Source organism: Exophiala aquamarina, assembly GCF_000709125.1.
Source record: "Exophiala aquamarina CBS 119918 chromosome Unknown aczIA-supercont1.7, whole genome shotgun sequence".
NCBI classification, from domain to species: domain Eukaryota; kingdom Fungi; phylum Ascomycota; class Eurotiomycetes; order Chaetothyriales; family Herpotrichiellaceae; genus Exophiala; species Exophiala aquamarina.
This window is the reverse complement of record NW_013550581.1, coordinates 1,395,575-1,411,864: the sequence shown is the minus strand read 5'-3', so window position 1 is coordinate 1,411,864 and position 16,290 is coordinate 1,395,575. Positions and strand designations below refer to the sequence as shown.

General features: G+C 47.3%; 6 protein-coding genes across 6 annotated transcripts; 1 reads left to right on the top strand and 5 right to left on the bottom strand.

Moving 5' to 3' along the window:
* Positions 1 to 409: 409 nt before the first annotated feature.
* Positions 410 to 1,514, bottom strand: A1O9_08490 (uncharacterized protein; the record flags this gene model as incomplete). The annotated part of the gene is made up of 2 exons (XM_013402876.1): positions 410 to 1,101; positions 1,226 to 1,514. The coding sequence occupies 2 exons, from the start codon at positions 1,512 to 1,514 to the stop codon at positions 410 to 412; spliced, it is 981 nt and encodes a 326-aa protein (XP_013258330.1).
* A 742-nt stretch (positions 1,515 to 2,256) lies between these two features.
* Positions 2,257 to 3,277, bottom strand: A1O9_08489 (uncharacterized protein; the record flags this gene model as incomplete). Its single annotated transcript, XM_013402875.1, has 2 exons — positions 2,257 to 2,971; positions 3,129 to 3,277. The coding sequence occupies 2 exons, from the start codon at positions 3,275 to 3,277 to the stop codon at positions 2,257 to 2,259; spliced, it is 864 nt and encodes a 287-aa protein (XP_013258329.1).
* Positions 3,278 to 5,980: 2,703 nt separating this feature from the next.
* A1O9_08488 (uncharacterized protein) lies at positions 5,981 to 7,371 on the bottom strand (the record flags this gene model as incomplete). The annotated part of the gene is made up of 2 exons (XM_013402874.1): positions 5,981 to 6,430; positions 6,493 to 7,371. 2 exons carry the CDS (start codon positions 7,369 to 7,371, stop codon positions 5,981 to 5,983), a joined length of 1,329 nt encoding a protein of 442 aa, XP_013258328.1.
* Positions 7,372 to 8,285: 914 nt separating this feature from the next.
* A1O9_08487 (uncharacterized protein) lies at positions 8,286 to 10,198 on the bottom strand (the record flags this gene model as incomplete). The annotated part of the gene is made up of 4 exons (XM_013402873.1): positions 8,286 to 8,694; positions 8,750 to 9,249; positions 9,310 to 9,516; positions 9,569 to 10,198. 4 exons carry the CDS (start codon positions 10,196 to 10,198, stop codon positions 8,286 to 8,288), a joined length of 1,746 nt encoding a protein of 581 aa, XP_013258327.1.
* Positions 10,199 to 12,479: 2,281 nt separating this feature from the next.
* Positions 12,480 to 13,503, top strand: A1O9_08486 (uncharacterized protein; the record flags this gene model as incomplete). Its single annotated transcript, XM_013402872.1, has 4 exons — positions 12,480 to 12,510; positions 12,566 to 13,191; positions 13,238 to 13,352; positions 13,415 to 13,503. 4 exons carry the CDS (start codon positions 12,480 to 12,482, stop codon positions 13,501 to 13,503), a joined length of 861 nt encoding a protein of 286 aa, XP_013258326.1.
* Positions 13,504 to 14,057: 554 nt separating this feature from the next.
* On the bottom strand, positions 14,058 to 15,732 carry A1O9_08485 (uncharacterized protein; the record flags this gene model as incomplete). Its single annotated transcript, XM_013402871.1, has 2 exons — positions 14,058 to 14,197; positions 14,262 to 15,732. The coding sequence occupies 2 exons, from the start codon at positions 15,730 to 15,732 to the stop codon at positions 14,058 to 14,060; spliced, it is 1,611 nt and encodes a 536-aa protein (XP_013258325.1).
* Positions 15,733 to 16,290: the final 558 nt, after the last annotated feature.

Sequence of the window (16,290 nt, the reverse complement as noted above, 5' to 3'; positions counted from 1 at the left end):
GCCCAAACTTTCGTAGAAGGGTTGAAGAAGTGGTAAGTGACCGGCCAAAATTCCGTGAGCCACCAGAACACCTTCAACAGATGTTGGTCATTCATGGGCTGCAGGCTTTCAAAATAGTCTTCAAGCTGCTCTGGTACCAATTCTGTACTTGCTTGGCTTGTATGGCCATCGGGGGTATAGTAAGGTCAAAAAAGCCTCTCCTCTTGACTGGGCTTTTGATGGGAGTCAGCAGACTCGACCTTCTTGTTTTCGGTGGCAAGCCTAATTCGTAATACTTAAGCAGAGAAGGCGATGGACCAAGAACTGGTTCTTCCAGCCTTGAGTACCTTGGCCACAGATCATGGACATCGAGACTCATCTCCGCCAGGGTCTTGGTGTTGAAGATAATACCCGTATCACATTCAAAGCACTACCGAATCATCCACCGTAAGGGTATGTTTGAGAGCCTGTGACGCTCCTCGTTGCGTACGGCACCACCTCCCACGTCGCAGTGACAATTCGCGAACCAGACTTCTAGGAGGTCGGTTTTTGCAGGCCTCTGAGGCTTATGATGCCTCCCATGGGCCAACTCGGATGCCTTCATTCCGGCTTGTATGTTCCCTTTCATCATGTGAGGTTTCACGGGTCCGCCATTGAGAGCTTCGTGCTTGTGGGCAGACCCGTTAGCTTGCTCAGGTCTCAGCCTTTCCGTCAGTGTTGAAGTAGTGCTCCCTCGCAGATCCTCCGGACTCACAAAGTCGGCCCCTTCAAAGCGACATAGCTTGAACTTAGCACGGCGTTCGTCCAAAGCCATAGCATGTCTCACATAGTGACATTTTGCTCGGGCTGTGGTGCTGAAAGGCAATTCTCGCGGGATGAAGCCAACGCTTGCAACGCTATCAAAAAGTCCAAGGAAGTAAATGCTGACATTGGTGCAGAATGTTTTCTTAACCTGTGCACTATCCTCCCGCCCTTTGGGACTGTCATCCTTGTAAAAGTCGTAGGCAAAAGGTATTTGAGCAACGTTCCGTTTTGGTAAAAGCCCAACCTTGTGGACCATTCTAGCCAAACAGCGGGCCGTATATGCTCCCCTAGAGAAGCCGGAAATGCATATTTCGTCGCCTTTTTTGTACGTATGCATTAAAAAAATTATATGCGTCTCTGATGTGAAGTCCTAGAAGACTCCCGACAGCCATGTCAAGGGTAGCTTCAAAGCCAGTGCCGAGTCCGTGATCACTGTAAGTACCAATTCCAGCTTGGTAGTACGTGTTCTGATATTTGTCATCTTTCTTCAGACAGCTAACCAGATGCACGATATTACTATTATCGCCGTCAAATTTATCCCTTGTTCCATCCAAGCAAACAACAATAGTTGGTCCATGATTTTGAAGTTTTTCTGCGTCCTTCAATGCAGGGATCTTTGCTGGAAGTTGTACCGATGTGAGACCCTCCTTTGCTGGAGGACTTGTACAAGGTTCAGTTTCTGAGGACTGGGCTGGGTAAGTATGTCGACGCCACCGATGCGAGGTTTCCATGGTGTGGACGGATCCCTCAAATAATTAGAACACGTTACTGAAAACTTCTAACGAGAAGTCCTGGTGTTTAAAGTTCGATTGTGCTAGCTTCACAGTAGTCGCCCACGACCAACCGCCCTGGGCGTTTTCTACCATGCCGATCTTGGCAGCTTCTGCAGGACTTCCATCGGGTTTGCCGGGCGCAACGCTGTGGAATTTGGAGTGGTGCTCGTGGTATAATTGCTGGATTTCGGAGACGCTCCTATGGCGGTGGGCGTCCGACTCGAATAATCCCACAGCAAGACCGTCTATAGTCAAGCGTTCTTTGACGTCTTGCGTGGTAATAGGGTCAGCCAACATGATAGCTAGCCCGGCAAGGCCGAGTGCGAAAAGAACATATATGGCTTTAAGTGCGATGAGGACATAAAGCGGTAATACGGGCACTTTGGTCACAAGGACGTTATTGAATCGTTCTCGCTCGAAGATGTTCTGGGAAGGTATCATAATTCCGGCCGCCAAGGCAGTAGCAGCCTGAGAGAACTGATTGCGAAAGAGTTGGCGAGCAGGTCTGGTTGGTGCTGATATGCAGCCAATGCCGCCGCATCTTGAGGGCTAAGGTGGCCGAGGGCAGAATTCATGGTAAAGGCCGCTGAGAAGATAGCCCCATAGGCAGGATCTGCCAGTTTTAGTGCATAGAGATTGCCTGCCACGACTCCGCCGTCGGTCCAATTATACTTTGCCTCGTATACTGCCATTGAGCAGTTTAACACAAAGACCGGATCACCTGATTCATCATAGCCAAGATAATGATTGTCGCGCATGTAGCTAAATTGGTCTGCTGAGGTGTCGATAGAGGAAAGCCCTTGGACCACATCAAGAAAGGAGCGGGATATATTGAGGTGAAGAGCCCTTTGGACGCATTGCTGCTGACGGGACTAATCAATGCACTATCATTGAAGAATTGTATACCGCTGGTTGACTGATTAGCAGGTCCTGTAGCAGATGTCGGGTCCACTCCCACTGCTCCAGACCATGCAAAAGATGGGGCGGTATAGTTTCCGCAGGTGAAACCAGTGCCGTTGCAATTCTGTGTTATGATCCGACATTGTGTGGTCACTGCAAAGGTATCGGTGGTGAAGTCCTGAGAGGAACTGCTACGCTTGTCCCCAAGGAAGTAATGCTGCGAATCGTACGAGCCGGCTGTGACATTGATGACGAAATTTGTGTAAGAGTTATTCATCAACACTTCAGCGGCTTCTTGGGCATGCTGCAAGCCAAACCTCTCGGCACCGGTGGACGCATTCCAATCAGTAATGCTACAGGGATAGTCACAGGTGGATGAGCTATCGCCTATACAGGGCAGTTGATGCCACAGAGAACTGCAAATGTTGGAATTCAGCTCACGGCCGTACGCAAAAGTTTGGTTGGACGCCGTCAAGATGTCGACAGTTGCTGGTTGTGTGGCTACACCAAACCAGCTGTCAACTCCTTGTATAGCAAGACTGAAATTTCAACCGTCAGTGCTGTTAATCAGAAGAAGTTGCGGGGAATGAAATTACGACTTTAGACTTACGTTAGAAGACGAAGGCAAGGGGCACCGGCTGGACTAGCGATTCGTGGTTTTGGAAGCGATACTTTAAGGTATCCCACAGGGGCCGGATGCCACTTCCGCTGAGCAAGCTGATAAGAATTGACACTTGGTGAGGTGTTGGCATTAATTTTTGGTTCTTCAACTTCGTGACATTGATGATTCGACGTCCGGCAAAAAAGGCTACAAGGGCCATTGATGTGCTTGTGATAAAGGGCATAACTTTGCCGGTTGTATAAGCAACCGTATGCAAGGTGCCAGGTGGACTGGATTTAGTGGCCCACAGCTAATAAACACTATCGCCTCCAGCTTTGAGCTTACTGATTTCAGTCAATGCTTGGTTGACGAAATCTGTTGTCTGAACTTGGGCAACGTCTTGAATTACCATGTATGGCTCTTTGATCTGGTTCTTGAATATGAGTGACAGTAGTACTGTACAGACAGCAGCGACCGGAACGCAAGGGAAGAAAGCCCCTATCAGCAGCGATAGCGTTGGCCCCTCCATAATCTCGTGCTGAGCATCCCCAATTGATACGAATGGCGATTGTGGAATAAGGTCTTCATTTTCGGAGGCATTTTGTTCACTCTTTGTCAGTGATGGTGTAGGCGGATCTGCAGTTGGTGTCGCTTTGACTGAGTCCATTCCCCGAGCAGAGCTCGGTTTCAACCACATCTAGAAGAAGGATGTGAGCATAAAAATAGTAGCGTAAAATAATTTCTTAGAAACAGAAAGCTGTTAATAGAAGAAACTGTTTGAAAATTCAACAGGTGCATAGTCCTTCTTTAATTTCGATGGGTCAAGAAGTCGCAAATTTCAAAATCTTTTGAAGCACAATAGCCAGCCAGAAACCGGTAGTCAGCGAATGCCCAATAATCGTTAGTAACAGCACGATAGAACATCACTCCATGTATCGCAGGATTGGCCTACTTCAAGTCAACCCTGGTAGTGTCCTGGTCCAAGTAAAGCTTCGTTTGCCGAGAGACGAACAATGAAGCGGGACATTCAAAATAGGTAAGAGATCCAGCTGGGCTGTGCTGAATTCTCTCCGGACAACTCGGAGGACGCAGAACAGGCCGCGTACAAGTACTACATTCCCTATTCACCGAGGTTCTTGAAAGTGCGACTCACCTGCAGCCCTGCGTGCCCAGACACGACAAGTGAGGCGTGCAGCAATGCTTGAGAAAACAAGCTCATTCATCAACGCCACCACCTGGATCTCGGGCAATTTTGCCGACCTTCTTTCTGGGCCGCAAGGTTCAGAAGCAGATTCGAAGCAGCAGCCAAGCAACAGCATTGGTCAAGAGATGCATATGCATTCTCAAATCCGACCCACACAGAATTGCCATGTGTTAAACCAGGGCCCAGACTGTGTGGGATCATCGTTTGTACACTCGCAAGGGCAGCAAGATTGAACCCTACAAGCCTTAGGCAACACAGTACCCTGGAAGCCATAGGCGGCATATGTCGAGATCACTGAAGTACCCGATAAGGAAAATAACTTTCAACATACTCCAACAGTGATCGTCGCCCCAAATCTTGAGCTCGCTCGCTGAAGAAGGCGGCAAGGACGCCAGTGCATCGGTTCTAATCAACAGACCCAGACCTTTGAGGCGCCTGGCTCAGCCCTAGGATCCTCCTACTTTAGGAACATCCAACACCATCTGACACTTGAAGGTTGAAGGCCGGTTACGACTTCCAAGCGCGTTTCAAGAAAGTGCCAACCAACTTTCAAATTTGCACGACCGTATTTGTCAGACGCAGTCGCATAGGGCTGTTATAGTAGCGCGTCGCATCGCATGCGAACATCACCTTCACCACTATTTACATCAGCCATGTACAGCCTTGCCACTCGCTTTCTTGACCCACTCTCACCCACTATTGTCTGGTAGGTTATACAGCAAGACCACCTATACCCTTTTTGCCATAATTAGGGCTGCTTGTTCTTTTGTATATAAAACCCGCGAGCCTTGCACTGCTGGTTACGACTACAAAGACGACTTCGAAAACGATGCCCAGAGACAAACCGGACGGACAAATCATATCGATCTTTACTAAGCGCAAGTTCTTTCACTGGACAAGACTGCGCGCAGCTCCATACTATGACAGTTCTACTAGATGCTTTAGTATCATCAGCAGATGAGTCAATGAGATTTCGCACCTGAGCAGGATACATCAGAACATCATAGACACAATCACCATTAAGATAGGTTGACGCAACCGTGCTCAGCCTCCTATTCCCGTTACCATGAATGGGAACTAGTCCCTTCGCTTTGGCGCTATAGCCAAGGACATAAGCTCGATGCTGCCGGAAAGACATCCGATCAATAATCTTGAAAGGTACCCAGCGTAGACTGGAAAAGCGCTGCTGAGGAGCAATGTAGGAAGGAACGACCATCGTTCATTAGGTCGTACCATCTGTACGTGATAAGCAGCTTGCAGTTTTCTGAAAGAGCAATGTCATGTTCTAACAGACCTTTGTCAGACCATATTATGCACATCTCTGTTGGCCTTTTACCTCGATTTTATCCTATTGAGTGGGCTCAGGGACAAAAATTAGCCTAATTTTCAAGGCCAGAGTATCATAATCTCACATAAGCATACTAGTTGTGGATCGTTTAGAATAGGAGGTCTACTATTTCAAGTAAGGATAGAATTTCAGGGATGGGGCCCGAATGCTCGCCAACGACGTATTGTCCTTCCGCAGAAGAAAGAGACAGTCTTATGGTATCAATTGAATGCTAAGACCAGGTTGAACCCCCCCCCTCAATCCGCTTGGTGGATGCTTCTTTATACTACCATACCAGCCTTCGCAGATGCTGATAATATCCGAGATACCTTTTTTCCTGCTCCGTTCATTCTTCCCGCTTCATAGCCTGGTACTTGTACGCAATGCTGGTCTTACGACCCGATGTTCTTATGAACAAAGGTCGGACATATCACCAATTTTTCATCCCATGGTGCGCACACGCCCCGGTCCTTTTGTACCATCATTGCGTCGGTCATGCTAGAATCAATCTCAATGTCGTAGAGTTGATATATTCTAGCAAGAGTGAGATGGAGACCGATATCCGCCATATGCTTCCCAATGCAGTTTCTTGGACCGTAGCTAAATGGCCGGGACATGTTCCTCATCTCGGCTGTTGCATTCAACCATCGCTCAGGAATATATTCAGTAGGGTTATGAAAGACCTTTGGGTCACGACACGTCACGTATGCCGGGGTGGCGACTTGAACTCCGGCGGGAATAAAGTGATCACCGACCATTTTGCCTGGCGAGACGCGCGGAAAACCAGCGCTAAGGGGCCCCCAGATTCGAAGAGTTTCTTGAATGCAAGCTTTCAAGTACTCCTGAGTGATTGGTGCATATTAGTGATAGCAAAACAAGAAATGGATCAGTATTATTCTCTTACCAATTTCTCCGTCTCTTCGTAGGTGGGCTGATGACTCGGGTCTGGGAATGCTGACCGAATCTCATTGAGTAGCTTGCTTCTTACCTCAGGTCGTCGGCCAATTTCCCAGATCGTGTATACTGTGGTCACAGCAGTAGTGTCGCTTCCTGCCACCAGGAAGAGAATCGTATTTTCAACCAGCTCTGGAAGTGTTAGCTTGCTGCCTGTGTCTGCGTCAACGGCGTCCACCAGGTTCCGTAGGAATGTCCCTTTCGCAAAATCCCCATCCTTTTCAGTCTTGGCATAAAAGTCGTTTACAGACTTTTGCGCGAATTCGATCAGTCTGTTCAAGCCTTTGTAGCCATCTTGGATCTTCTTGATAGGGACGTAACGTAGCTGCGGGAAGAAAGCTTGTGTAGGTACAACCACCATGAAGGCGTCCAAATCATCGTGGTTCAAGGGTCCATTTCCAGAAACAGAGTCGAACGAGGTCCCGAAACTGAAGTATGTAGTTATGTCTAGGTAGTGATCCATCATCTTCGAGAAAATGTCTACTGATCTGCGCTCTCTCGCCGCAGGAGCAAAGACAATATCGACTAATGTTGCCACTTTCTGCCAGATCATTGGTTCATCCTGAAGTAGCCCCTTCAAAGAGAAGGCGTGAGACACTAGTCGTCTCAGCCGAGCGTGCGCCGCTTTGTTCCTCTCATTCAGGATACTGACTGCTCCCGTTGCGGTAAACATATCATAGAATACCTTTTCCTTTTGGCAGGGATTGGAAGATTGGCCGTAAATATCTTGCCACGATTTCATATCGGAGAAATAGAGTTCATTTGTGCCAACCCTTACTGGGCTACCATACTTCTCGAGCATTTTGTGCTGCCATCGAATTCGATTCATCTTGAACATTGCCAACATCGGGTAGATCGATGTAAATTTGGCAAGAAAGGGGCCTGGGTATTTGGCCAAAGGATGGAAAAAAATGCAATATATAATTCTTGTTACAATACCTACCAATGGTAGGATTAGTAAAATTAGCGGCCGAGGAGAGGTCTGTAGTTGAGCCATCGTAGTCGGGAAATGCGTGGCTGTGTAATCAAATGAGACCACAATAGATTTTCCTTAGGCTCTTTCGTAAACTCCCACAAGAGCTGGTAGAATACATGCCACGATTGAAATACTTTTGGAAATAGCCCTTCACATCATTCCAAACGGAAAGAGGACTATGGTCGACATTCAACTTCTTGGAACCTCGGACTATTTGGAGCGATCTATCACGTCTTATTGGTGCTGTACTGTATACCTCCGAGCTCCCATGGGTCTCGGAGTAAACATTTCGTCTCGGTCCGGGTTGTGTTAGAGTGCTTTGGGCCTGCAAGGCACCAGGCAGATCCCTTAGCGTGGCACTTTGACCAAAACGGTTGAACCAGTGCTGATCACATTGGAGATCCTGGAGTAGGATCTTTCCCTATCGTGGATAGTTTCGCTAGCAAATCGAACTAATAGTCAAACAAAAGGTGATGCATGTGCGGACAAATTTGAGTCAGTTTCTATTCGTTTCCGACCCGGATTCAAATCCCAATCCTGTCTTAGGTCACTAGAATATAACACCTCTAGCATCTATTACATGGGATTTACTGCAATCCTTGTTGGTGGTTAATTTGGCTCGTCTTTAAATAAATTAAAGAGGAAAGCTGTGAGTTGAAGGGTGAAACTTGTTTCAGGTGTTCCAAGAGTAGGGATGTTGTATGTAAACCTCGCTGTCGGTGCCAGTACCTGGCTGCCAGACTCCCCACATTTCCAGATTCCAGTCGTCATTCGGATTCCAATTTTGCCACTAGATATTGATTAGAATCAGCAACTGTCGTATTTTGAGTTGAAGGTGTCCTCACATCTCTGGTAATTCCATTTCCGTCAGTTGCAGGCTCACTCATTGGCTCCGGGCTAGAAAATGAAGAATTGGCAGTTGGCAGATTCTCTACATCAGAGTGAATGTGACTGGGAGCTCCGATGGGAGTCTCCACTGCGCTGCGAGCGAGAATTGCAACGTCTTTCACCAGCGGCACTGACCACTGCGAATCTGTAGAGTATTCGAGCCGGGCAAAATATCCGGTGGCAACGTCCATCAAGTAGAGATCCGTCCTGGAAGAACCCAGGGAAGGATCGTGCAGGATGCCAATGAATAGGTTCACTACAGCATATAAGGGAGAATAGTAGGCCACCCTAAGATTTGGGTTAGCGAATGAAGTGCAGTTGCACTGTCCAACAAATGACTTACGACATAGGACAACTTGCGTCGATTTGGATCAACCGACAGTCTAATATAACGGCTCTCGATGTCTCTGCGACAATTGCGCAGGAGTTGACAATTTGGGATTGGAATTCAGAATATCGCTCCAATCCGATGATGTCGCGAAACCAGGGATGTGCTAGGGTTGTATGAATATCCCAAACCAGGTTGTAATACAAAAATTGTAATGATATAGCTTGCCGCATATCAAGGCCAGCCGGAAGCTCCGTCAACTTCATTGGGAGGTCAATTTGACACTGATTCTGTAGATTTATGCGCAAATCTTCCAGCTTCACGTCAAGTTTAAGCACATTGTCAACTAGTTCTTGCGGGGCCTGGCGACACCCTGCTGCTTTGGAGAGCATCTTCCGTGTAATGGAGGACAGGTGACTAATTTTGATATATGCCTGAATATATCTCATGCTTACCGAGCCATCTGTTCCGTTGGGATTGGGTAAATTACAATTAATTTCTTCATCATCGATGATCTGTTCTGGAGATTAATTTCTGCATTTCGAGAGACAGCTTTCGGGTTTGAGAGGACTAACCGAAGGTCGACCTGAACGGCAAGAAATTTGTTTGTCGAGACAATAGATAGCCCAGAACACGCTTTGCCGTAGCGATTTCTCCCCTTCAGGTAGCTTCCAGGATGGCGATGGCCGGGTATGTAATCCTTGCCCACATGCAAGTCGATATGCAGTCGCAACGAGTATGTATTGTACCATTCGGCATGACACAGCTTCCGCAAAGTAAGCCTTTCTCAAGTTAGCTTCGCAAAGTTTCGACTATTTGAGAGGGTGAAACTACCATTAGGGTCAATGCCTGTGCGCCCATCACCGAAGTCCGAAAACAAAGAATTTCTGTATGTACAGAAAGCGCGTTCTCGAAATATGACCAGGACTCTTGCTGAGCTTCGGAATAAGACGCTGTCTTGGACGATACCACTCGACATCCATAAGCGAAGATGATGTTTCGCATTGCGAACCACGAAAAGTTATCCTCATTTTTTGAGCTTTTGTAAAATGAACGGAGTCTCGATTCGAAACATGAACGCTGAACTATTCCCAGGGCTGCTTCAGGAGTTTCTTCAAAGAAGGCCTTGGTGAATCTGAGGGCGTCATCAAACCCAGGCTCCTCTTTCCGGCGCTTTGTCGGTTGTTTCTCCAGCTTTAGCATCCGTGCCACATTTTGTGTGAAATCATTTGCAGTGGCTTGAAAATCAGGCTGTTTCAATTTCACCCGTTCTTTGACCCAGGCTATACCAGCTAATGAGCAGATCGACATGCTAGTCCTGGGACCCCAGTACTCAATGTCCTCCCTGAAAGTGTGATAGCCACCAGTATCTTGACAGTTGGATATAGCAACTGAGTATACTGGGCTTTCTAGGCGCTCCCAGGGTGCTTCGCCAGAATCGAACTGTGAGGGTGTCTTCATCATGACTGGCCGTATGCTACTCGGTGGCGGAGTTAACGCCCCTTGATCGCGATGAAATATCTCGGTAGATATTTCTACAGCTCTGTAGGGTTGTCCAGATTCCAAGGGATCATGGCATCGCGGCTGACTTGGTGTTGAGTGTCTTCCTTGAAGTTTATTTGGGACGGAGACATCATTTAACTGCTAAAGTTAGTTCAACGCTCCATCTGCTTTTACTGCGAATATGTCACCTGGTAGCCAATTGAATCTGGCGGTTGACTTTTCAAATTCCCAGAGGAGCCCACCGTGTCAAACAGGTCTTTAACATGATCAAGTCGCTGTGACACCGAGCGCAGCTCATCTCGTTTTCTCTTCTGGCGACGCCGACGTGGAGTGAAATTGCATCCTAGCCCGTGCTTAACACAGTTGCTACATGGATTGTTGCCCGCACATCGGATCTTCTTGACTCTGCAAAAATCGCATGCATGTGAACCCTTGGGGATAGCAGTTCCGAAAGGGAGGTTACTGTGTTGATCATCAACAGTCGAGTATAACATTATCAAGAACTAGAAAGGAAGGCTCCTGGTAACATTGGGGTTCGATTATCGTCACAAATATCGCAACGTAACCAAATTCTATGCACCCTGTAGAAACATCGACAGAAAGCTACACTCTTTCGCATTTCGGTTTGATGCGACTGCTCTCGAAGCTCCTTTTTGTGACGTAACAAACTGAACAATGAGGGGCAATGCCAATGCGTGTTATTTACCTCTAAGTGGTTGGGGTAAAACCTGGGGTTCCGACACAGCAAGCCAAAGCTACTTGGCTTTGTAGGGGACAAATACACCTTTTAAGCCCTAGCCAGTGCAGAATGCTGGGTCCGTGGACCAACATGTCGACCACAGCTTCAAAAGCGTTTGCCCCTAAGGCATAATTGCGAGGAAGTTTGATACCTTTCCATCCGACGCAGAGGCAGCAGTGTACTTAGCATGTAGATGCTTAGACACAACTTCTTGGTGTGAAGACGTTCGGTTTTTGGTTAGTTTCGGATCCCTAGATCTCGCAACCAACATTGTATCTCCCAGTTGTGCCTTGAGCCGAAACTCCGGTTCCCGAAGCGGGGTATGGAGTTGGCTGAGCTAACTCAACGCATCATTAACTAGGTCATGGATATAGCGAGACTAAATCTCGATTTCAGACTACAGTGTAAGAGTTGCACACAAGGTTTACGTTGTAACCGTGAAGATTGGGAATGCCTAACCAGAAAAATGAATACGATCAACTCCGGAATGGGAATAGTTGAGTGATGTTAAACAGAATTTTTGCCTTCATTGCAGAGTATAAGCCCTTAGAATCTTTGTTTTCTGTTCCGTACTGAGGTCGCTAGCTACATGGAGGCTTTCCACTTTGACAATATTGCGTGCAAAGCTTGCCCCAAGTTGCATGATTGGGACTATCATCACTAAACGCACGTAAAATAATGGCCGGAAGCGTTTTTCGCTTCGGACGAGGTTCCCCTGCGTAAGGTCTCTTTCCGAAGGGCTCGGAATGAGCCAACGTTCTTCTAATTTGATATTCAGACTCACAAAGGGCTTCATGGCCAGCCCTCTCAGTAAACGGGTATCGTTTAGACTTCCGCGGTGAAGACAGTCGTGCATATTGAACTCGAAGCTTGGTTCGAGTATTATGAGGTTCTCATCAGAGCCATGGTCTGGAGGCTTTGATACTGCGCGATACACATTGATGTACAGCCTCTCACCAGTCGCATGGCTATCCCTGATAATTGTGATTTCTTTGCTGTCCAGGGCCGTCTATTTACATATCTCGTCCCCACTTGCAAAAGTACCTGGTCCATTCATCGCCAAGTTCAGCAGGTGGTGGCTTGCCTATCACGGATGGCGAGGAGACTTCCACCGGCTCCTGACAGTTCTGCATGCAAAATACAGCGACGTTGTACGAATTGGTCCGGATGAAGTTATCACTATCTCTCCAGACGCTGTCAAGAAGATATACGGTATGTCCATGTGGTGAAAATGTCACAGAAGGCTTCATCATGGTTGATGCTCACTTTTCTAGGTGCGGGATCTCAATTTCGCAAAAGCGAATGGTATCTCCCTCAACAAGGTCAAGTCAACGAAAGTTCGACTTATTTGCCGAAAGAGACATCGTCACTCATCGTAACCACAGACGTCTGGTGAATAACGCTTATGCCACCAGTTCATTAAAAGAGCTTGAGCCTTACATGGACAGCTCTATCGCATGCTTTATGAATGCCTTGTATCATCTGCAGGGACAGTCTATAGATATGGGTCTCTGGCTCCAGCTATTTGCATTTGGTATTGTGATTGATGCATGTGTTGAAGAATCCTACAAACCTACTGACAAACATAGATGTTATTGGCGAAGTGACCTTTTCACAGCGCTTCGGCTTGATGGACATTGGCAAGGAATCGGATGTCATTAAGCAAATCAAAAACGTCTTGAAATCGACATCGTGGGTCGGACAGGTGCCATACATCTACAAGATCCACCAACTGCTAAGTCCAATCGTTGGGAACAGGCTCTCCCTCACAGCAAGGAACGGAAGTCTCCGTCAGTTCACAGCGGATCAGGTACAGTCCAGGGTATTGCGTGGAAGCGATCATCGGGATATGTTGGGAAGATTCCTAGAGATCAACAAAGCTAAGCCGATTGACTTTGATGAAGCTGCTCTTCTTTCAATGACTGCAAGCAATGTAGCGGCAGGTAGTGATACTACTGCAATATCGCTCCGGTCCATGTTATATTACCTACTTAAGGGCTCCAGGTGTATGCAAAAGCTTGTAACAGAAATCGAAAAGACGACAGAGGGAATGCCGCCATACTCAGTAGTGACCTATGAGCAAGCTACTGCGATGCCATATCTCCAAGCTGTGATGAATGAGGCAATGCGAATCCACTCTATCGTTGGCCACAGCATGCAACGAGTTGTTCCTAGGGAAGGCATTCAGATTGGACAATACTACATCCCAAGCGAAGTATGTCGTGTTCAAGTGTAAAAGGATTTTTCGCTAACGGATCTAGGTCATAATAGGTACAAGCCCTTACGTACTCGGTCGATCCGAAGGCATTTATGGACCTGACGCCAAAACTTTTCGCCCGGAGAGATGGCTTGAGGATGGAAAGAAATATGATCTTTGTAAGTCAAACGTTCATCGGTGCGCTTGCCTAAGTCTGATGATAATCTTGAAATAGGGTCAGGTTATCTTGCTTTTGGAGGTGCTTCAAGATTGTGCATCGGTAAAAGTAATGGAAACCCTCTAGATGAAGGCGCTTTTGGAAATGACTAATATGCTTGATAGATATTAGCCTGATGGAAATGTCCAAGGTATGAGCATCAACAGCTTACAGTGCGATGAGTTTTTGCTTATCTGATATGAGGTTCTCGTCACTCTACTACGGAATTTCGTGGTAGAGCTTGCCTATGCTGATTCTGAATGGCAAGAGGCTTGCTAGTAGGTGGACAAGAGTTAAGTATGCTGGTAATTTTGCTAATAGTTGCAGCGTGTTCGTCCACCAAACAGGGTTGAATGTTAGACTGCGTCCACGAGAAGTTCAAATTGTCTATTAAAGAATTTTTCCTACTGTCGCTTCGAAAGATTTCATGTGTCATGGCCATGGCATAGAGGACACTTTGGAACGAAATAGATTAAGTCCCATAGCGTAAAACATGACTCAAATGTGCCAAACTGTAGATCCTTACTGAAGCTGCGTGTGAAGCACTACCAAGTTGGTAAAGAGCGGACTCTGAAGGCAACATACTGTCTCGGGAGTAAGCACAGTTCTGCTTTAATGAGAACTTCTCAAACCCTAAAAACCCGCAGCTTTTATCTCTGCCATCAATCTAACCACCAATGGTCTTTTCCTCTCCATGATATTCCTCGACAGGTTCATCTCCTTTAGCATCCTTCACCTCGTATCGATCAAGTGGGGCGTCAATTTTAGCGTTGAACTCTTTTGTTGGGTCAATCAAGAAAGCGGTGGCTGATCGATATTAGCCAGGGACTTGGTACATAGGAGATCGGTAGGCTCAATCGTGCAAACTTACCTGCAATGCCCAAAAGGGCAAAAGCGGCTGCACAAATAAAGACATCGCGAAAGCCGATGGTGAAGGCAGACTTCAAGGCTGCTCCTGCCGCTTCCACGACCTCAAGGTTAACACCAGGCAGCTGCAGTGCCGTATTGACGGCACCAGCATTCAGATCGGCAATGAGAGGCCCAATGGAATCCTCGGGCACCCCTAAAGGAATGACGGCGTTGGCTACCTTTGGGAACAAATTCTGTGAGAGCCCACGATTGAATAATGCACTATAGATAGCCACAGCTACTGATCCACCTGTACTTCTGATGGAGCCCATAAGACCAGAAGTGACAGCGATAAGCTCCGGCGGAGTGGAAAGCTGGGCGGTGGTGTAAAGCGTGATAACGCCGCATCCTAAGCCGGACCCATAGAATGTAATATAACCCCAGAAATGTGACTCTGGTGTAGACGAAGTGACTGAGGCCATCAGTGTAGCATAGATGAGAAAGCCAACGTTGGAGGCAATAGCAGCTGCTTTCACAGTTTTAGTTTGATAGATGTAGCCTCCAATGAGGAAGGACATCAATAACAGACAGATGAATGCAATGCTGTAGCAAACCAACACTCGGAAAGTTGAGATTCCGGTGTTGATCACTTGCATCGAATAGGGGAAGTATATGTTGGCAGACATGAAGACATAGCCTTCGATGAACACCGCCACCAGAGCAATTGGGAAGTTCTGGTTTCGGTTTTTGAAGAGTTCATGGTGGAAAAGCCCGTCTTTCCGAACCTTCCACTCGTAGCCGATCAGAATCAAGATGAAAACCACTCCAATGAGAAATGGTGCCACAATGTGGGCGTTCGGCCAGTTGAAGGGGTTCTGAGAATAGGAGAGGCCCAGACAGAGCAGCACCAGACCTGCAACGTACAAGAAGAATCCAACCCAGTCAAGGCTGCGAATCTTTTCATGAAAGCTCAAGGACAGCTCAAGGTCTCTGGGTGGTGGATTGTACAGGGTAGCCAGCATGATGGTGGAAATAATATAGATACCTGCACAGATATACCAGTACGTCCGAAATCCTGTCGGATTGTTATTTGTCAACGCACCGCCTACAAGCAGGCTGAACAGGGATCCAACTGCAATGGCAGCATTGCAGCAACCTTGAGCAAAAGAGCGGTATTTGCGAGGCATAGTTTCAGACGCAACAGCGTGAACAAGGGGCTGTGCACCAAATGATGTGCCACCGACCACGAATCCCGCAATCGCCATCTCCATTGAGGAGGCTCTAGCAACGATGATGCTCCCGACGAAACCCAAGGACGTCGGGATCACCAGGAACCATTTCCGCCCCCAGAGGTCTGCGGCTCGTGCGATAGGAGGGATAGTAGCGGCCGTCAGGATATTAATGGCCGAGGCAGGCCATGATGAGATCGATTCACCGCCGATAACAGCAGCGATGGATCGAGCATAAACACCTGCCCCCACAATGAACAACATCTGACAAAAGTATTGACTGCATAGCGCCTGTCATAGCCACCTGTCAGCTCGTGTTAGTGTCTGATTTGGAATAAAACTTACAAGCAGGAGAGCAAATTCCTTTTTATGGTTCCACACCACAATCTCCTCTTCAAGCGCTTCTAGGTGTGAGGATGTCCGCTGGACATCCGTGTTAGACTTTGTCATTTCAGATTCGATGTCACCTCAAATTCGCATAGATAACTTTCTTGGATGGTTTGGTACAAGCTAAAGAACGTTTAGAGAATAATCTCGAGGACCGAAGCAGTCAGTTTGTGTTGATCGCTGCAGTGAACTCCCACAGACCCGATAAGGTCCCTGGTCATTCTTGTAGGGCAAGCCGGATCTCCATATCACGACCAGATTCGGAATCTGGGGTCTGTGGAGAACCCTCACGGCTTCGATGGCTCTAGGTTAGCCATCTTGCTAACATCAACTAGAAGATCAAATGTTGAACAAAATGGTTTGCTTGTGTGGAACCAGGTTCCGTCGCGAAGATTATTCTGGTAAGGGGTAATACGCGCTTATTCCGATTCGTCA